This window comes from Gopherus flavomarginatus, chromosome 10, assembly GCF_025201925.1.
Source record: "Gopherus flavomarginatus isolate rGopFla2 chromosome 10, rGopFla2.mat.asm, whole genome shotgun sequence".
In the NCBI taxonomy this organism is placed as follows: Eukaryota; Metazoa; Chordata; order Testudines; family Testudinidae; genus Gopherus; species Gopherus flavomarginatus.
Window position 1 is genome coordinate 20,434,460 of NC_066626.1, and position 21,267 is coordinate 20,455,726.

General features: G+C 39.8%; 1 protein-coding gene across 4 annotated transcripts in view; it reads right to left on the bottom strand.

Annotated features, from left to right (window-relative positions):
* PARD3B (par-3 family cell polarity regulator beta) overlaps window positions 1-21,267 on the bottom strand; it is a 683,847-nt gene that overhangs the window by 425,097 nt on the left and 237,483 nt on the right. For all 4 annotated transcript variants that reach the window (XM_050969567.1, XM_050969566.1, XM_050969565.1 and 1 more), the window contains one exon: window positions 19,679-19,850. In XM_050969567.1, the coding sequence (XP_050825524.1) occupies window positions 19,679-19,850 (172 nt within the window). The remainder of the gene's footprint in view (window positions 1-19,678; window positions 19,851-21,267) is intronic.

Sequence of the window (21,267 nt, forward strand, 5' to 3'; positions counted from 1 at the left end):
TACTAATACTATGGTTAAATCGTGTTAGCAAGTGTTAACTCTCTAATACGTTGTGTCTTGGTTCACAGGTGCTGACTTATTTTTCCCAGTGGGTTCTCCACCCCCACTCCGCCCTTTCCTCCAGGTCCCATCCTCACCCCCTCCCCCCGTTCTGCCTCTTTCAGTCCCGCTCTGTCCCCTACCTCGAAGTCCCACCCCCACAGCTCTCCATCCTCTCCTAAGCAACTCCAGCCAGCTGCCAAACAGCTGATTGGTAGCCCTGCCAAACAGCTGTGGCTGGTGAGTGCTGACCACCCTCTATCTTTTTTTCCATGGGGGCTTGACCCCAGAGCACACCCATGGAGTCGACACCTCTGTCTTGGGTTTGTTCAAATAAAAAGGAAGAATGACTATAGAAGTGAGCATACATGCTTGGATTGAGTACCATAAACTGGATGGAAGGAGATTTGTAATAAACCATCTACAAAATTAAAGTCATAATTTCAAATGTTGTTCCTGCACAGTAAAAGGCTCACTGATGGGAAAAAGCTGCCCATCAAGTGTGTATCCAATTGTCAACTGGAGAAGTCATTCCAATGACAATTACTCTTTTGACTGGCTCTGCATTACATATTCTACAGCAGATGATAAAAATTCTCTCACACATAAATCCCTAGAAATTTTAGAACAACTGCCTTTGCTCAAATTTCAAAGCTTGTATCCAGCGTTGAACATACACAAAAATACAAAACACCATATAAGTCTGAAATTGCAGTCTCAGTGTAGTTGGATAATTATTGACTGAAAAATATCTGGCATACTAAACAGACAGTAACAACCATACAAATCAGGACTCACACTGGCTTTTAAACTGGTTCTATAATGAATTAACCCAGGGACTGAAAACAAAGCAAGTATTACAAAAAATACGAATTTTTTTTAATCCAGGAAAGCGCATTACTACAATTTACTTAATATCGTAAGAACCCGAGATACAATTAGAACTCAAGTTTGGTTGTCAGTAACATATTATACCCCTTAGTATCCAGTAATTAGGTCTGTTTTCCTTAGTTTTCTACAGAAATTTCATGTTACAATCAAAGAGATACTCCAGCCAGTCAGTGCATTTTAAGACAGTGCATATTAACTACGATAGTTAAATTCACTCAGCCTTCAGTCTCCTTATTTAATATCACCTGAGGCAATGCGCATTTGTCCTAACACGTACTTAAAATGTAACTCTCAGTAGGCAGTCCATGCTAGCCTCATTACAAAGCTATGCCACTTTCTCTTATGTAAAACGCCTCTACTTTTTAGGTTAAAGCCAATTTTAATTACTCATAATAGCAGCTATCTATATAATTTAAAATGTTTGACTATCTGTCTTAGGTATTTTTAGAGTGCCTATCACCGTGATATTTAAATTCCCATGGGTTCAAGGATTAGATTAACAGACTGGGACTAGGCAAACAATCAGGCAATTGACTCAATCCAATCCTCCAAATGGAAGTAAATCCATTTCTAAAGTATGAACCCTTTTGTATGCTCCCATTTTAATTAATTCATAAAGCAACCCTACCCCATAAGGTGAAATGGTTTCTCTCATATTAGGAAAAAGCAAGTGCAAGTAAAATCTTAAAGAGGCTTTATCAAAAATACTGCCTTTTATTTATATATTTGTTTTGAATGGTGCCAGAAGAAGATTCAACGCCCTGATCTTTTGCTGTCGCATACATTATAAAACACTTACGTAATGAATGAAAATAAGTTTTATAAAACACAGTAATTGTGTCTATGCTTTATACCTTCACAGCCAAACGTCTTTGGGGTTCTCACTGTTTAGAGTGGTACATCATAGAACTATTAAGGGATTGAACATTTTAAAATATATCATATCTTGGGTTCACACATTTACCTACTAGTACGAGAATCTTGGATGTTAAATTTTCAGTAGTATTGTTAATCCAGACCCTTAAATTTCAAAACTGAAATATCAGCATGAAAAAGTTAATGCCTCCTTATCTTACGGCATTACACATTTACAGAAGGATTACCAGTAACTGCGCTGCTTGTAGACTTTTTTTCCTCCCTAATGTACCATACTTAAAAGAGATCTTATCTTCAGGACCAAAATTTGGAGTTTGAATAGATCCTGGTTAAATCACTACATCTGCCAGATGCAGACTGATATCAAGGCCTACTGTCATGGAGCAGCTATTTTTAATGCTCCACCGAGGAAGTGTATAGATTGAATTGAGTTCCAGGTGCCTCTGAGGGACAATTCTTCTTCACTGAATCACTACTGATTGTAGGCAGTTGTCTAAACTTGAAAGTTACTTTTTGGTGTATCCATGTTATGCCATGTGATCTGCAACACCTGTTGCACAAGCCACGCATGCACACCACATCATTTCGCAAGTGAAGTACATTTGCCTCACATCATTGCAGCCACACAGCACAGCGATGGTTCAAAATCAGCACTTAGCATTCTGGTCAGACATCCCACAGTGCATTGCACTGTTGTTGTGCTTCATAAATGTTGGGACTTTTCTCACTGCGTATTGTGGTATTCCTCCCAGAAGGCAATGGAATTCAGTGGCTTCAGCTCAAAACTAAATAATTCCCCTGATTACTCTCCTTTCCTCCCATCATCCATCTGGAGTTTGTGAGCCAGCGCCATTCAGGCAGCATGGAGGAAACACTGGAAAGATCTGCAAACCTCATGGTGATGATGATCAACAGGCCGTTGCAAGCATATCTAAAGTTGTGCAATGAAATCAGAACCAGGGCAATGAGGGTACCTGAGGGGGAGGCTGAAGTTGAGCAGATACTTCTACATTTTTTCATGGAGCAGTTTCACCTGATGGACTGCTGTTCTGGGGCTTGTTGGATGGGATAACGATGCAGACCTGAGATGACCAGCAGTGATGGCAGTTCTGCAAGGAATCAAAAGATACTTTTCCAGAAATCTGTGCAGCGCTTGTGTCCAGGAGATGCAGCAGCAGAACGCCTATGTGAGAGCTTTCCTCAGCATGGAGAAGCAAGTGTCCATCGTCTGGAAGTTTGCCACAGCTGAATGCTACCAGTCAGTAGCTAACCAGTTTGGTGTTAGCAGATCAACCATCAAGGCTGTTGTCCCGGAAGAGTGCACTCTTGTCCAGAAGGTGCTATCCCATAAAGGTCATAAGGCTGGACAATGCACAGGAGTTTATTAATGGTTTGGCATTGTTGGGGTCATTGAGGGGGGATACACGGTTTTTCTTTGCCTCCCACACCATGCCTCAGAGTTCAGAAACAGAAAAGGCTATTTCTCCATGATGCAGCAAGACCTGGTTGACCACTGCAGAAGATTCACCACTATTCATGCAGGGTGGTCTGTAAAGGTATAGGATACCAGGACCTTTAGAAACTCTGGACTGTTTGCTGTCACTACAAGTCGGACTTCTCCCATGGTCTCTATAGACATTCACGGCATTGCCATTCCTCTAGTCATTCTGGGAGACTCATCTTACCCTCTTCTTTCCTGTCTTAAAAAAGTCTTTTACTGGACAGTTGGATGAAGGAAGAACTAAACTCCTGAGTATCTGCAGAATAACAGTGGAATGAGCATTTGGAACATTCATTCAAAAGATAGAATGTCCAGGCTGGAGGCTGATGAGAAATATCTGCCTTTTATGATAGCTGCCTGTCATGTTTTACACAACCTTTGTGAAAAAAGGGTGGCCGTGAACATGGATGAGAGGAAAAGGGTGGCAAGCTTGCTAAATGTTTTCATCAGGCAAAGAAGATGCCTCTACAGCATGCTGCAACTAACTCAGGGGCACAGTCAGGGATGCACTGTGCTCTACATTTGGAGCTAGCGGCTCACTTGTGAACAATGTACATGCTTGCATGTAAAGAATAAATCAGGATTACTGCACACATATCAACGTGTACTGTACATGCAGTGCTGCAAAGCTTTGGTTATGCAACAGGTGAGGATTCTCATACATGCACAAATTTTCACAGAGTATACTTATGGATTTTATTATATTGAATGCGAAGGTGAACATTTTCATGAATTGTTTAGTGAATTAGGGCAGTTAGACACTAATGAATTGTTCTAGATGCAGAACCATAACTGCAAAGACATTTTCAATGAATTTTAATAAATACACCATTTTAAACATTGAGAGCACTACAAAAATATTATTACACATACATAATGTGCAAATTGAAAAGAAAACAATCTTAAGAAATTGTCAAGAGTAGCATGAAAACAATTTTACACTTCTGAGGTCACCAATGTATGCACACAGGGCACTCAAAACTGCTCTCTGCATCCTGGGATGTGGGATGGCATAGAAGAGCCTCTTGTAGGTGAGAACTCCCATTGTCTCCTGTTTTCCTTTGTTGTTCTGTGGTTCAGAATGCCTCCAAAAGGCCCTTTTTCTGGGCACTATTGCAGTGAATGGTGTGTCCTAGAATGTGGAGATTTCAGAGGTAGAGAGCTACGTGGGATGCCTCAGCTGTGGTGCAGTCCTTGATCAGAAAACAACCCAGAGGAGTGTCTGCCTCAGTATCATCCTCAGCAGATGTGCCTGTGAGGATCTAGCCATTTTCTGGTCCTTTATTTTTTCCTCTTTGTCTTGATCCAGGAACCCCTGCCTCCACGCCTCTGTCTTTTTATCCCTCCCCTGGGATGCGCACAAGAGTTCTTTGAACATCTCAACCCTGGTGCTTCTCTTCTTCCTACACAGACAGGAGTTCACTTAATGTTAGCACTCCGTCCTTTGGGTGAGCCTGTCATAAACAGATAGTTAAGGGTTAATGCCTCTTTTACCTGTAAAGGGTTAAGAAGCTCAGTAAACCTGGCTGACACCTGACCAGAGGACCAATAAGGGGACAAGATACTTTCAAATCTTGGTGGGGGGAAGTCTTTTGTTTGTGCTCTTTCTTTTGGGGGTTGTTCACTCTTGGGACTAAGAGGGACCAGACGTCAATCCAGGCTCTCCAAATCTTTCTGAACCAGTCTCTCATGTTTCAAACTTGTAAGTAACAGCCAGGCAAGGCGTGAAAGTCTTATTTTTGTTTTCTCAGCTTGTAAATGTTCCTTTTTGCTGAGAGGATTTTACCTCTGTTTGCTGTAACTTTGAACCTAAGGCTAGAGGGGGTTCCTCTGGGCTATATGAATCTGATTACCCTGTAAAGTATTTTCCATCCTGATTTTACAGAGATGATTTTTACCTTTCTTTTCTTTAAGTAAAAGCCTTTTTTTCTTCATACCTGATGGATTTTTCCTTGTTTTTAGATCGAAGGGGATTGGATCTGGACTCACTGGGGATTGGTGGGTGGAAAGAAGGGGGGATGGTTAATTTCTCCTTGATTTAAGATCCAAGAGGTTTGGATCTGTGTTCACCAGGGAACTGGTGAAGTCCTTCAAGGCTACCCAGGGAGGGGAAAGCTTTGGGGGGACAGGGAGTGATCCAGACACTGAAAATTCTGCATGGTAGCAGTGATACCAGATCTAAGCTAGTAATTAAGCTTAAAAGTGTCCATGCAGGTCCCCACATCTGTACCCTAAAGTTCAGAGTGGGGAAGGAACCTTGACAGTTTTCAACAACCTTCCCTACTTATGCATGCCCCTTGGGCCTGTGGTATGAGGGGGAGTGGCTGTGGAATGGTTGTTCTGCCAAATTGGGAGAAGGAGTAATGAATACAAGGTGGACTGTGGGCATCAGGGGTGGTGCTATGTAAAGACAGTGCAGTAGAGGCAGATTAGTAATTGCCTATGCACTTCTGCAGATAGCCAACAAGATAGGTTCCGGAACTAACAGCAGACGCAGGTCAGTAACTGTATGTGCATTTCTACAGGCTCTCCTTCCTTTGGGAGATATTATCCTGAAGCATGTCCCCAGAAAGACAGAAAAGGTTTCTATTAAAAAGGCAATGGACAAACTGGGAAAATGTAGAGTGCTGCTGTTTGCCAGGATGGTGCCCCCATAGCTGGTGCAGAAGTGGAAGGGAACCACAAGCCATATGAGTACTGCCAACAGAGTTGCACTGCTGTGCAATCTTCATGTCAAATCAGAACACTTCCTTTGGCTTAAATTCTCTTTTCTGAACACTCTTAGATGAGCACAAAGTGCACTGTAAAACAGAAATTCTGCTCTAGCACAAAGCGGAGTGAAATCCTTACAGCTCTCCCCATCATTATCCTTCACATTCTCATAACCCAGACAGAGCTTCTTTCCCTTACTGAGTGTGACATTACCCAGGGTACAATCTGGACTGTTAAACAGCTGTGTCCCCTCAATTCTCCAGCTGGGGCTGACTTTTTACACCGCTTCACTGTGACAGCAACCACTCCTGGTCTGCCCACACACAGCCTTCAGCATGTAAATTACTCTCAGCTATACTGTATGAGTGTTATAACCAGCTACTCATTAATTACACTGCAGGGCAACACCAGCAAACTCCCAGCCCCAGACTTTCCCCCAGAAATGTGCATCTTGGACTTCTCAGCACCCTTCTGGATAATACAAGCTCATATAAAGTCTGTCATTTCATTAATAGAAAATGATATGCACAGATCTTGTTATCACAAATGAAGTTTCCCAAACACTTCAATCCAAGCACACTGGTTTTGATAAAACAAGTTCATTATCTACAGAAAGATAGATTTTAAGTGACTACAGAAAATGATGCATAAAAGTCAGAACTGGTTACAAGAAAATAAAAGGTAAAACAAAATTAATATCTAATTTAACAAGCTAAATGAATTCAAAGCAAAAAGGTCTCTCTCTCCTCCTATTCTAGCAGTGTTACTAGCTGAATATTTCAGCGAGGATCCCTCCCCAGTCCCGTGATGCTTCCTTTGTCCTTCAAGTGTTGCCGATGCCAAGGGTAGAGAGGACGGGAGAGATATTTTGGGGTGTCTGTTCCCCATTCTTATAGTTCTATTTCTTTGAAAAATCATCTCCACCTGGGGTTCAGGAGACAGACGGTCAGTGGAGACAGGAACCTCTAAGCGGTTTCTGTGCCAAGATGTATATTTCTCATTCACACCCCTTTTCCCGCCAAAGAATGGTCACTTGACCAGGTGATCATCTATTTGATCTTGTTGATACCTGGCTGAGGTGTCGGTTTGCCTTTTGTTTCTGAGGAACTGGTTTTTTCCTATTTTTGCAGACCTGTAATATCTCACTAATGTCATACAGTATAATCTTATAACTTTACATACAGTGTTGCCACACATATTGTACCAGGACAATAATGATCAGCAAATTATGAGTTTTCAAATACCACCTCACAAGGCATGCTTTGTTCCAAAATCCACTATTGTTTTGTTAAAAAAAAAAAAAAAAAAAAAAAAAAAAAAGGAGGTGAAGATAGGGATACAGGCTGTCACAATAAGCCACTGGTTTGGGTCTCAGTTGTACCCCCTTTCCTTCATTTACTCAGACAGCTGCTTTATAGTTGTGCATTCCAGTGGCTAGAATTTCAATGGGCCTGTACATGCTCCTCTTGCCAAAGGGCAATGAAGTCCAGGACCTCCACATCAGACCATGATGAAGCATGAGGCATGACTGATCAATAAATAGGATTATAACTCAGGTATCTAAACTCTCCGGCTGGAATTGCAAAGGACACCACCTGGCTACACACAAGCATTTAAAACAGAGAGATGACATCTGGTCAGGATGATCCTGGAACAGTACAGCCCACACAGGTGAACAGACAGGCCAATCCAGGTAGCCAGAAACACTGTGTGGGATAACCATGGGAGGTCTTGGCAGATGTGCAATAGTTGTTTCGGGGTAAGGGTGCATCCACCTCTACTCTGCGGCAGATAAACTCATCCTGCATCTCATAATCCCACTTTAATAACCCATATTGAAAAGCCAGATGATTTGTAACAAAAAAAAATGTGGTTGTGGACATAAGGCACTTAAACATTACATAATTCAAGTTATCCTCCAATAAATTTTGTGTGTAGACAAGCACTTGTAGAACACCTGTGGGCAATGAAGTAGCAAGGAAAGAGGCTAGAGTGCTAGTTGTGAAAAACCTCACTCCAAGTGCTATCAATTGGGTATAGAACATTTACACATTTCTGTGTGATGGGGAGAGAAGTGAAATAAATGTTTTGTCTGCATTTATGTCACCAACAAGTTGCCTTAACTTTATTAGAATATCAAGCTTCTTACTATAAAGGGATTTTCCATCGATTTTTCTGAAAACACAGATTGTATCCAAGATTATTTGGACGAAACCATGAGTATCAGATCAAACAAATTGTTGTCTCTAGATGGGTTTTATCCTGTTTTGCTCTACATAGCTTGAACTAGACCCTTGCCTCCTCATGGGTAAGGAGGTTCTTGAGAATTACAAGAATTACCACTTCCCTTTGTGAAGGCAGGGTACCACTTACCCTTAATCAGGTCAAACACCAGCCTGAACCAATCTCGTTTTTATCCTCACCTGTTGCTACACTTTGTCTAATCTCCCATTTCTCAGGGAAGGTTAAATTGGTAGTGGAGCAGCTCTAATCACTTCAGAATCTCATAGGCACACTTGGACCCTATGGACTGGTTTTAGGCATAGATGTTGTACAGCAATGGTAACAGACCCAATAGCTTCAGAACTCCTCCTGGCAATACCAATGGGCTTTGTGAAAGAGTGTGTGGGAAGGGATTCATTACTGCCTTTCAAACAAGTCTCAGAGGGTAATAAGAGCACTTATTCTTCCCATCCAAATATTTTGTGTGGTTTCATCTGGTCACAGATCTCATTAAGCATATGCAGAGAGCTCCTTGGCATGAAAACGAGACATATTTGCTTGCAGTTGCATTTTTCATTTGCTTAATGTCTACTGAAAACAGTTCTCGGTACTAGGGTAACAGAGCTACGAAGAAAACAAAATAAAGGGCAGCTCACAGTGCATCTAGGGGAAAACCATGGACTGAATCAAGGAAAAAGAAATCCAGGTACTTTAAAATAGAATAAATTAATGATTCTTTCTTCAGTTCTGGCTAAGATGCTAAATTTCTGTCCTGAAAACCAACAAGATATGAAGGGATGCTTCTCCCAAAGCCAATGGCTAACAAAAATTAAACACAATGTGAGGGCCTGAAAGTGCTAAAGTTACGGTGGGTAATAGAAAGTGAGTAAGGATTATATGGCAGTGGGTAAACTGTCTGAATCCCTTAACTGTATTTTATTTTGGTCAAACTGTACAATGGGTATGTTGATGTCTATAGCAAACAGATACAGGTTAATACAAATTAAATATATACATGAAAATTTATATAACTGGACTCCTAGATTTAAAAAACAAAAAAAGGTGGTTGCTACCATGAGGCCAGGCTTATTATTTTTTTGGCCTTCTTTAGGGGTTTTAATTTTGCTAAGACAGTCTTAATTTGACTATAACTGCTGAAAAAAATAATTTTAATCAATATAACTAATACTTCAACACTTCTTAATCTAAAATATAGTTTTTCTTCATATTTTTTAAAAACAAACAGATGTCAGTTTTCATAGCAAGAGATGCAATAATACTCACTAAAAGAAGGAATCAAGAAAATTTGTGTGAGGTAAAAATCCGCACAGAAAACATATGTTTAAAAGGAGTCTAGTATCTAGAAAATGCATTATAGTTCCACAGAAAAATAATCCTGTCTTTAAAAAACACCCTACAAGCTCTGAAAGCCTGGACATTTCAGGTATGGAATCACTTTCGGATAGGAGATAGAAGTCAAGCCAGAAAGTCATCTACTCCTTACTTAATTGGCTGGAAGACACACATATTATTGTATTGTTTAGTCTACAGAAGAGAAGAATAAGGTGGGATTTGATAGCTGCTTTCAACTACCTGAAAGGAGGTTCCAAAGAGGATTGATCTAGACTGTTGTCAGTGGCAGCAGATGACAGAACAAGGAGTAATGGTCTCACGTTGCAGTAGGGGAGGTTTAGGTTGGATATTAGGAAAAAAATTTTCACTAGGAGGGTGGTGAAGCACTGGAACGGGTTACCTAGGAAGGTGGTGGAATCTCTTTCCTTAGAAGTTTTTAAGATCAGGCTTGACAAAATCCTGGCTTGGATGATTTAGTTGGGGAATGGTCCTGCTTTGAGCAGGGGGTTGGAGTAGATAACCTCCTGAGGTCCCTTCCAATCCTGATATTCTATGATTCTTGTTCCTATGTCTCTTTACAAAAGCACTGTCAAGAGGAACTAGTACAAATCTTAACTCCATGATTCAAGTTCAACCTTAAGTCACAAAGTACATCATGACTACACACTGACTTCTCTTTTCAGTCATCTTCAAACCTTCAGATCTCCAAAAACAGGCATAATTTGTTTTTAAAAGCACTAGTAGGCTTTAATTGATCACCACAATTATTTAAAACCAAATTAAACAATGCCACAGAGGAGAAGAGCTATCAAGCATGCTGTCATCCACATAAAACCTCTTACCAAACAGTGCACAGGAATGATACCACTATTAAGACAGCAGCTTCCAGAGGCGGAGAAAGAGATTGAAGTAATATTTTCTTAAAGAAAGAATAAAAAATGTTTCCTTAAATCGCCAAAGGCAGAAATGTCAATGCTAAACCTTACTATACTCTAAATAACAAGTAATGATATTTAGAGCAGAGCACAATTGCAAATATAGTGAAATGTTAGGTGTTGAGTGGTTTCTAGTAACACAGTTATCAGTGTGGATGAAGCTGATGATCACACTGAAAGTATTCCTTATACTTATAGATGACTTTTTAGCAAGCATATTTTCACTAGATATTAGATTAGCAGCAACATGCAATAGAGATTTAAAAAATTCATAGGCACTCTGTGCTATTATGAACACAGTATTGTATGTGGGTGGCCTTTCACATAAAAGAGATCTGTAGAGAGTGACTCAATATGGGTCCAATACTGGTAAGCAGCTCAAAGAAAAAGAGTTGACAATACTTTTGTAGTCCTGCAATCAATTGATACAAAACACATTAGACCTCTCTTTACTAACAAAGCACGTCTTACCCCTTCTGTGTAAGTAGTTCATTCCTTTAAACAGTCCTGAGATTAAGTGCTTATCTACTTTAAAATCTCAATCTATTAGCGTAAAAATACTCAGATAGTACTGGAGTACTTGTAGAATCTTAGAGACTAACAAGTTTATTTCAGCGTAAGCTTTCGTGGGCTACAGCTCACTTCTTCGGATGCATAAAGTGGAACACACAGACGGAAGTACCCATACCAACTGTAAGAGTCCAATCAATTGAGATGAGCTATGTAGATGATTCTTATTTTTAGTACCTATTACATTTATGTAACCTTTTTCATCTTGAGCTATAGAAAAGCATTTAAGTAATGGATGAAAAGCATGTATATAGTTTGCTAACAGAACGTACCTCTAAGGGGAAACATGACAACACTGTGTCTAATACCACTACAACAATAGCTTACAACAAGGATTGAAGAGTACCAGTCAATTAAATCTACAAAAGGAATTTAGTGCCTTTTCTATAAAGCCTGTTGGTAAACCACCACTAGCCAAAAAAGAAGCATCACTAAATATACAGCTGAAAAAATCAAACACTAACTCAATAAATAGAAAAAAAATAATGTAAAAATTCAGAGAGCTAATAAAACTCATAACTAATTCCACTGCTCATTTACAATGCTTCGTATAGGTTGTTTCTGATTCCCCCTATGTTTATCAATTATGAATGTTTGTTAGTATGTTGGATACTTGTATTATAAACCAGGCAGATAACATGCATCTCCCTGCAAAGCGTTCCACACACTGTTTTGGTGCGATATTATATACACATATAAACATACACACACACTACATTATGCCTAACTACAGTTATTTTCAATCAGCCAAACAGAAATTTGGCCAGGACACCAAAATTAATACCTGTTGTGGAAAATGAGGGTAATATCTGTATTATGTTTTGTAAACATGTGTACCTCAGTTTACCTGTTGACATTATCTTGAATGACTGCACAGAGTTAAATCAAAGGAGGCTGTGAGAGGGAAACCAACAGCAATGGCAAAGATGAGATACTATTTTAGGGGCCTTGGAGAAACAACCGGGTAGCTACAACTTGGCTCCAACTAATTTGGCAAGGTTTATTCTTCCCATGCTGAACTTAGGATCCAAGGGGAATATTTAAATAAAGATGATACAAAGAGTTTGAAGCGTCAGTTATTGGTCATTGGGGGTAACATACAGAGTATAGGGGGATGCTGGTATTTGGAAATTGGTTAGCACATAACATATACAGTCTGTAAGGTCCCCAGTGCGGGGTGTACGGTGGGTGGGATCAAGAAGCAGTAAGGAAGCAGTGAGGGTACATCGCTCATACAGTGGGTTACACGCAGTCATGGGTATAAGTAAGCGGGCCGGGTAATGGGGCAGGATGACCCTCGCATGGCGGAATCCTACTACAAAAGATCCTAGCCTAGGCAGGAAGGAGGATCATCAGCCATCAACTGGAGGTTAGTCTCTGATAGGGAGAAATAGCATTCTACAACAGCATTCTGCGTCTCTAAATCCAGAGATGGAGGTAACTGGGCTGAATGGAACTTACTAAAATTTGCAAGGAAAGATCAGGGATCACGTAACGGAAATATGTTTTTTTATTATTTTAACCCTTCCCTCTGAATGCTATATACCGGTGAGTGGAAAAATAAAGAAAGTTTTGTTTTGAAGAAGTTGCTTCTGAGTCACTTTAATCAGCTTGCTGGTCCCTGGAGTGAAGGGGCTTACAGTTGCCACACACAGTTAGGCCTCTTGTGTTAACATGGTTGAGAAACAGGAGATTCGCCACCCACAGATCTAGTCCAACAGCAGTTGGCTCATGGGGTTCTACTCTTTGAGAGAGGTGAAAGAAGCTAAGCCTATTACCTGATGGATGCACTCAAGAGGGACTAAAAGGGGTTGAAAGCACAGCTCGCCCTGTAACTGACACCCACACTATTGCAAAATGTGTCATTTAGTCTAAAAGCTGGAGACCTACTGGGCACAAGTGCATTCATTTATTGTAAACATATTTAGCTTCAGATACAACAAACACATTTCCGCCCCTGTGACTGACTGGCAAAAAAAATTGGCTGAAGTATAAAATAATAATGTCACAGGTTTCAAACAATCTTTTTTTTTAATCTTTGTTGCCTTTGTATGACATTTTTCAAATTGTGCTTCTCCTGCACACTGGTACATAGAGCTGCTATATGGTAGTTAAATTAATTTTAAAAGGACTCCTTTAGACAAGCATTTTGAGAGTGCTTTACAAAACTTTTAGCAGTCTTTAGTAAAGATCTGTGAGAAAATATTTATCTCTGGTGAAAGGGGGGGGGGGAGTTTCACAGACATTTTGCGGTTCTGCATCCATATTTTTTTCTTAGTTTTGAAGAGGAAGGTAGTTTCTACAGGAAATGAAGTGCCTTTTCAAAATGAAAATGGTGTTAATTTTTGTAGAATAAATTTGTTAAACCTGTTGAATTTGTCCAGGGTTTTACCAGTATTATTTTCTTCAAGACATTCTCCATTCAATGAATGGAATAGCATAACCTTCTTCTTATGAAATATAGTATATTGAAGGCAGCCATGAATGCTCCCAGTTTGCTCACCTTTCTGGCTGACATGATGGCAACTAGGAAGGCAACCTTCATGGACAGTTGGGAAATTGGCTAGTGGTTCAAAGGGTGGGTTTGTAAATAGTTAGGGTACAAGAATGAGGTCCAATTGCAGTGTTCATTTTATCACAGTGGAAAGACCCAAATAAGACCTTTCAGGAATGTGACTGTTGTGGGATATTTAAAAATAAAATAGCATTCAATCAGAGGATGGAAGGCTCTGATTGCTGCTCGATGGACATACAGGAAGCAAATGGAAAGCCCTGATATCTTGAGGATGAGGAAGTAGTCTAAAATAGCAGAAGTACCCACTGTTTCTGGGGATAATTGGTTCTGCTGTGTCGAGATAGATAAATGCCTCAATTTAACCAGACAGTATTTTCTGCTTTGATTGAACGGTGTCTGAATATGAACGCTCTAGGTCTCATGCCCCTCCAAATACTAAACTGTGAGATGGCAATGGAAGAGACGAATTTTGATGGGAGGACAGGTTGACATTCGTAAAACTTCAGGAAACCAAAACTGTCTGGGCCAGCTGGTGCAATGAGAATGGCCTAAGCTTTGTTGTGATGAATATTTTGCAGGATCTGTGGTAGCACTGTCTTTGGAGAAAAGGCATCTCTCAAGTGCTCTGTCCAGGATAACAGAAGGGCATTGCCCCTGGAGTCCCAGCCCAGTGCTGCTCTGTGGCAGTATAAACTGAACTTCTTGTTCATCTGGGAGTTGAAAAGGTTCCAGGATGGTGGTTTGCCACTGGGGGGGGGGTGGAGGGGGAAGGTAGAGGGGGGCAGATTTTGTTTAGGGTGGAACTATGTATCTCCCACTGGCCTGTGAGGAAGCGACTGCTGGGACTGTCTGCTAGAGAGCTCTGAATACCTGGTAGCTATGCTTCCAAAAGTGTGATGTCGTTTCTGATGCATCAGTTTCATAAATTGACTGCCTATATATATATATAGAGAGAGGAAGAAATTTTGCCCCACCGTGTTTGTTTATATAAAAGATGGTTGCCATGTTGTCTGACATTATCTAGATGCAACAGGACTAAGTGGGAGGAATGCATTGCAGACTATCCAGATTGTCCTTAAATCTAGGAGATTGATATGAGTCCATGACTGCCTATGTGTGCTCCCTAGACTACAGGGGATGCACCTGTGATTATGGTTGTATCAGGTGTGGGTGGAAAGAAGGACTTCTGCATGAACTTGTTCTGGGTTCATCCACCAAATTAGAAAAGCCATGACTTTGGCCGGAGCTGTTAGCTTGGTATTCATGTTGTCTCTATCTGCAGAGTAAACAGACTAGAGCCAGGCCTGTAAGCAATGGAGATGACGCCTGCTGAACAGTGTTATGCAGGTACATGAGGACATGTGACCTGAAAGGCGAGAAGCAGACCTTGACTGTGATTGGAGGTCAGAGGACGACTTGTTTAATCAGGCTGCTCGTGGCCTGGAATCTGTTCATGGGGAGGCAGACCTTTGCTGAGGTTGAGTCTAGGGCTACTCTTATTAAGTCTACAATATCTGAGGGAGTCAACGGAGACCTTTTTTCGGTTTACACAGATTCCCAATGACGATGGAAGATGGAGCAAGGATAGCGTTGCTGACTGAACTTCTTGGTTAGATCTGCCCATTAGGAGACAATCATCCAAGTTATGGGAGGACAGTCAAGCCCTTTTGTCTCATCTGGGCCACCATCACGGAGAGAACCTTCCTGGAGACCGTGGGTGCTGTTGCCAGCTTGAACAAGAAGTACTCTAGAAGTACACTAGTGGTGGTCTTGTCCCACTATCAATCTGATGAACATTCCATGGGATGGATAAACATGCACATGAAAGTAATTAACTTTCGTATCAAGAGTCGTGAACCATCTGTCCTTCTCTAGGGAGGAAAGTATTGATGCCCATGTTATCTAGTGAAATTTAGATTTGTGAATAAAGATTCAGCTGGCGTAGATGAAGAATGGGTCTCCATTCTCCTCTTCTCTTTGAAACTATGAAATATGGGGAGAAAAAAACCCTTTTTCCTTGATGCTGAGGTTGCACTTGCTCTAGAGCAGTGGTCCCCAAATGTTTTAGGTCGCACCCCATCCCTTGTTCCTGTCCGCAGCCCCCGATCAGCTGGAGCAGGGAGACGTGGACAGGCATAAGGGACGCCAAGGCTGGGGCCACAGCTGGGGGAAGGGGCAGGGTGGACAGCTGGAGCCAGGGTCAGGAGTGGAACTGGGTGGTGCACCTTCCCCACTCCCCCATGGGGGCTGGACCAGGCAACTGGCCCCCCCCCAAAATGTTGCTCCACACCCAACAGTTTGGGGACCTCTGCTCTATAGCCCTCACCAGAGGAAAGAGTCCACCTCCTGACAAAGGATTTCCTCATGACAGTGGTCCCCGAAGAGGGGTCAGGAAGTGAGTTTGTGGGGGAGGGAGGAGGACTCAGACTTTAAGGAGGAGATAAAATTCTTCACTCTCCCACTCCCACCTCCTGAATAACAACTGAAAAATGGGTATGAAACTTATTTCTGAAAATCTGATTTAAATTTACTTAACTTTTGACATGACCTTTGAATTAATATTTTCAATATGAATTTAAAAAGGCAGGTTTTGTTTTAGGGCAACTCAGTGTATCCAGAAATTCGTGGCAGGCCTTATAGTCTGAAGTATATTTGAGTTATGAATTGAATTGAAGGGGCAAGTGCCCTGTAGTGTATGCAGTATACTGAAGTGCTTTTCATTTCACAAAACAAAGAAAGGCAAGAAACAAGGAGAATGAACTCAGTCCCACCCCAATTTTCCCGTTACTGTCCTCTCCCTGCCCAACAGAACGGAAATAACATTGCTACTCTTCTTGAGGAAACAGGGCAATTGGTCATGTGAAAGTATGTCAGATCTTCATATAGATAAAAATATATATGTATCTCTACCTGAATGAAAAGTAGAAAGTTACCATAGCTAATTACCAGATCATTCCTCTATTGCATGGATAAGACATTAGACTAAGAAAAAGGCCTTGTCCTCAGTGCTAATTGTTTGGTAATCAGGCCTATCAAGAAACCGGTAAGATTAAAGCCCATGACCAAATTGTGACTTCTGGATCTAACTGAAGCAAACAACTTCAGTTCCTGCAGTAAATTTCATTCCTGAATTCCAAAGACTTTAGCAAAGCCCTTCTAGCAATAAGAAACCATTACATACTTACTTGCGTTGTCTGAATTCAGACACTGTCAGCAGCAATACCAGATAACCTGCTTCAGTTCTGCTGTGCGTGTGGTGCACATATGTTTGTCTAGGATCAGATGCCAATATTTAACCTCATATTATGGTCATGGCAGATACTCAGACACTGTGGCCTAATTAAAGGCATCACATTCCCCTTCATTTTCTTAAAGGCAACACCAGAAGAGGGTTTTAGCTTTTTATAACAGTGTATGCAAATACTTCCATGTGTTTCTCTATGCAATAATTTTGATTTAAATTAACAGAAAACTATTAAATTTGACAATAATCAAATTATATAATTATCTGTAAACTTTTGAAAAGAGATAAGTGCTAAATATTATGAAAACAAATAGATAAAAACCAAGGCCCATATACTTTTTTGAAAATGTTTTGTTAACACACATATGGAAACAATATAGCATCTGAGGTACTTTTAGCTTTAAAGTCAAATATAGGGTTGTTTTTGAAAAAAGAACTGGATCATTTTCAAAGTAATTTGCTAACAGAAAACCAAGAATAACTAACTTGGTAAAGGGAAAACTAAAATCGCAGTCTTAGTTGGACTGGCTACTATCTGGAAAGCACTGATCACAAAGGATATGAAATAAGTAATTCTAAGACTAACTAAAGAGGAAAAAACAACAGAAGAGATATATCTAGTAACATATCTAGTATAAATAACGATTGATTAGCCAACAGTTACGATATAGTTTCTTAAATTTTATATGGATTCCCTCATGTTTGTAACAGAAATAATTTAGTAATCTTCTGTTTATTCAGCCCCAAATTCTAGGTATTCTTCTGGGGATATCACTAAAAACTTGTCCATCATATGAACAATATGGTGGACCCAGACTTCTAAAGTACAGATTCTTCAATGAATATTAAAAGCAGACTATAACTATATATTTTGTTATTTGAACCACAGATAAAATCCCTATTTAAGTAAATTCAGAGATCTTCTGTACATTTAGAGACTCTTTAAAAGTCTGAGAACTCTGGCACATGCTTAAAGTATACACCTATCCTGAAAAGTGGTTATCTTCTTACACCAGGGATTTTTGCTCACTATGTATAATCACAGTCATATCTTTCTTCAGTGAAAACACTTTACTACTTTTTGCTGCTGGTAGCCAATGCAGAATCAAGAGGATTCACCGTATTCTAATCTAGCTCATACATCAATACTATTGACAACTATGTTTTATTTGCATTTTTACTTCAGTTTGCATTTGGATCTGGTATAACTGAGGACAGAAGACAATAGACTTGTATAGATGACAGTAAGGGCAAAATTAGCTTTGCAGAATTTTTGTCATCAATGAGATGCAATAGCCAGAAAGAAAACCGGCGGACTTTCAGAACTCATATTGAGGTTGTGGGGCAGACAGTTAGAAAACCCTTCATTTAAATGAAACCAATTTGAAATGTAATAATTGAGACAAATATGGAATCCCAACATCCTCATTTTTACGTAGTCCCTTTTTAGAGAAGGCATTCACTTTTATTTCCAGAGAAACGTGCATAGATTGGAAATTAACTGGGACCATAATTGGTTGATCTTTTTACACTATCTTCATTCTCCTAATACTCCAGAACATCCTAGCATCATTTCCGTTATGAAAATGAAACTGTCTGGTAAATGACATAGTGGTGACCTACAGCACTGCTAAAATTAAAGGTCTATTGGCATTGCCATTCTTAACAAAAATTCAATTTAGTTGCTTTACATACTTTTGCATAGAGGCTAAAATATGAAATATAATTCCTTCCCTCTCCCAAGATGTGAATACAGTATTGAGCTAAGACAGGGCATGTGTACTGGTCCATTAAAATATGCTTCAAGAGGATTATCTGAACAGTACTCATTTTTCAAAACACGTTAAGATATCTTTTGAATTTCATGCTAGATCTTGTGTGTATAATATAGAATGTGAATTCATTCAATTAGAGGTCCTTCAGACAGATGAAGCCTTTCCATACATATCAAGAATACGGTTCACAACATTCTGAAATATATGGACGTTACATCAAGAACACATCATTTCCCAAGACTACAGGCCTGAAGAAATCCTGCAGAAGGCTGAAATTACAAACACTCTGAATGACCTATTATAATGTAAACCTTAGTCTGGAAGGTTTCATTGACTTCAGTTAAACTGAATGCTTTCCCTGACAGGCACAGACTAGAACAGTTAAAGATTCTCTTCACAGCATTAACTTCCTTTTCAACAAAGTGTTCGTGGAATGCTCTTTTTAATCAGTCTTTTCCTTTTTTTAAAAAAAACGAAATTAAAACAAAGCAAATAGAATGCAAAACATTCCATTTCAAAAGTCATAAGTGATCTAACTTTACACCAACAAGGCACAAACATTTCAGACCCAAGACTGAAATTCTAGCCTTAACCCACTCACATGTGCTCAGGAATTTTATCACACACTGTTCAGAGACCTCTATAATATATAGTCACATTAGAGTAAATTAAGGCAGGGTGGTAGCCTTACTTCTTACGTTTTCTGTTCTAAGCTGCATACTTGGTTTATTAAGGAGATCTCTCTATTCAAAATTTTAATAGTGGTCTCTAGCAGAAAACAGGAAAACATCCCTTAGCGTCATTAATTTTCTGGATACCTGTCAGGCAGTGCTGCTCCTTTGAGGGCACACCAGAATGGGAATCATCTTCAATCTGTTTCTGAAAAATTCTGTGTGGTCTCACCACAGCACTAACACACACACACCAACAGGAAGGATGAAAATAAAGAGGCAAAAGACCAGCAATTTAGAGAGGCTATGGCACATAACCCTCTAGATGATGATCAGTAGTCATTTTAAAAATTGGAAGACAATGCGCACGTACCCAATTTCAGTGCAGAAGGAGTCACCTCAATCTCACCACCAACTGGCTGAAAGGTAGCCAGCTGGGCAGCCACCTCCATCTCAAAAGGATCTGGGCTGGGTCTGTCTGTCAAACTGACACTGGTGCTGTCAAGCTTATTGTGCAATTCTTGTTCATCATACACGGCAATCAGCTGTAAAACAAAAGATATTACAGTTTATACTTAAAATATAGCTGACGCTGATTTTCAGTACAAATATTGCCTTGACGGTAGGATAAAAGTATCAGACAGATTTAAAAATGACAGATAGAGGTACATATTCAGGAAAATACTTAAACATGTGCTTAAATCCACTGACTTCAATGGGACTTAAGCATGTTCTTAAGTGGAGACCTGAAAAGAGATGCTTTTCTGAATCAGCACCTTAGTTTACTGGAAAATTTCTCTGTGGATTTTTATTACAAACTTCTAAATAGAGAAATCCATATTTCAGCCATAAAAAATAACTCTTAACTGAAGCACTGCTTCCATGCTCGTCTAGGCTAACTTTCAGAAATTAAAATTGAGGGAGGGGGGGAAATCCAGTTGGCCAAGTTTAAACACTTTAACAAAAAAAATAAATAAATAAAAAGTCCCACAGTACAATGCAGGTACATAGAAGTGACGTATACAAGACTTGTCGTTGTTTTCAGTTTATCTTCTGGTAAATAAAAAAGGGACAATAGGTGAATACTGTGTTCTTACAATATCCTAAGTTATTTATAAGACAACATGTTCAAGAATAAAAATATAATTGAATAACCTCTTGTTTTTCCAGTTTTAAAATCCCAGTGTCATTTACATCAGAGAGCTTTTGGAGATTAAATGTAAGGCACATGTGTCATAGAATCATAGACTATCAGGGTTGGATGGGATCTAAGGAGGTCATCTAGTCCAACCCCGTGCTCAAAGCAGGACCAATCCCCAGATAGATTTTTATCCCAGTTCCGTAAGTGGCCCCCTCAAGGATTGAACTCACAACCCTGGGTTTAGCTGGCCAATGCTCAAACCACTGAGCTATCTCCCTCCTCCCCCTTTTGATCCATTCTCAGAGTATCCACTGGCACCAAGGGCCGAGGATGTGACTGCAACAATATTAACAGCTTCATAATCAGTGTATTTCATTGAGGAAATCGTCTCATTCTGTGCTTTAAATGGACATATGTTGTCCACTGAATTTCATCTGAAATGGTTTCTGCAGTTTAGGGTGTACGTATTTTGTTTTAATACTTAGGATTTATTAAGAGATTGATTTAGTCTACACTAAATTTGAAAAGAGCACTTTCTAGATGATTCCAAAAAAACCAAGCATTAAGGTTCAGGTTATTTTTTCATTTATATACATATATATACACACACACACTCTCTCTCTAATATATTATATATATATTAACCTATGTGTGAGTGTGAGAGTGAGAGAGTATACACACGTATATAGATATACCTTGAAGATTTGTATCAAAAAGATATACCGAGATAAGTAAAATATTGAAGCAGAGACAAAGATTTAAACACACTAATTTGCCTAAGGGAGTAAAGAAGTATACAAGATAAAGGAATGAGACACAAA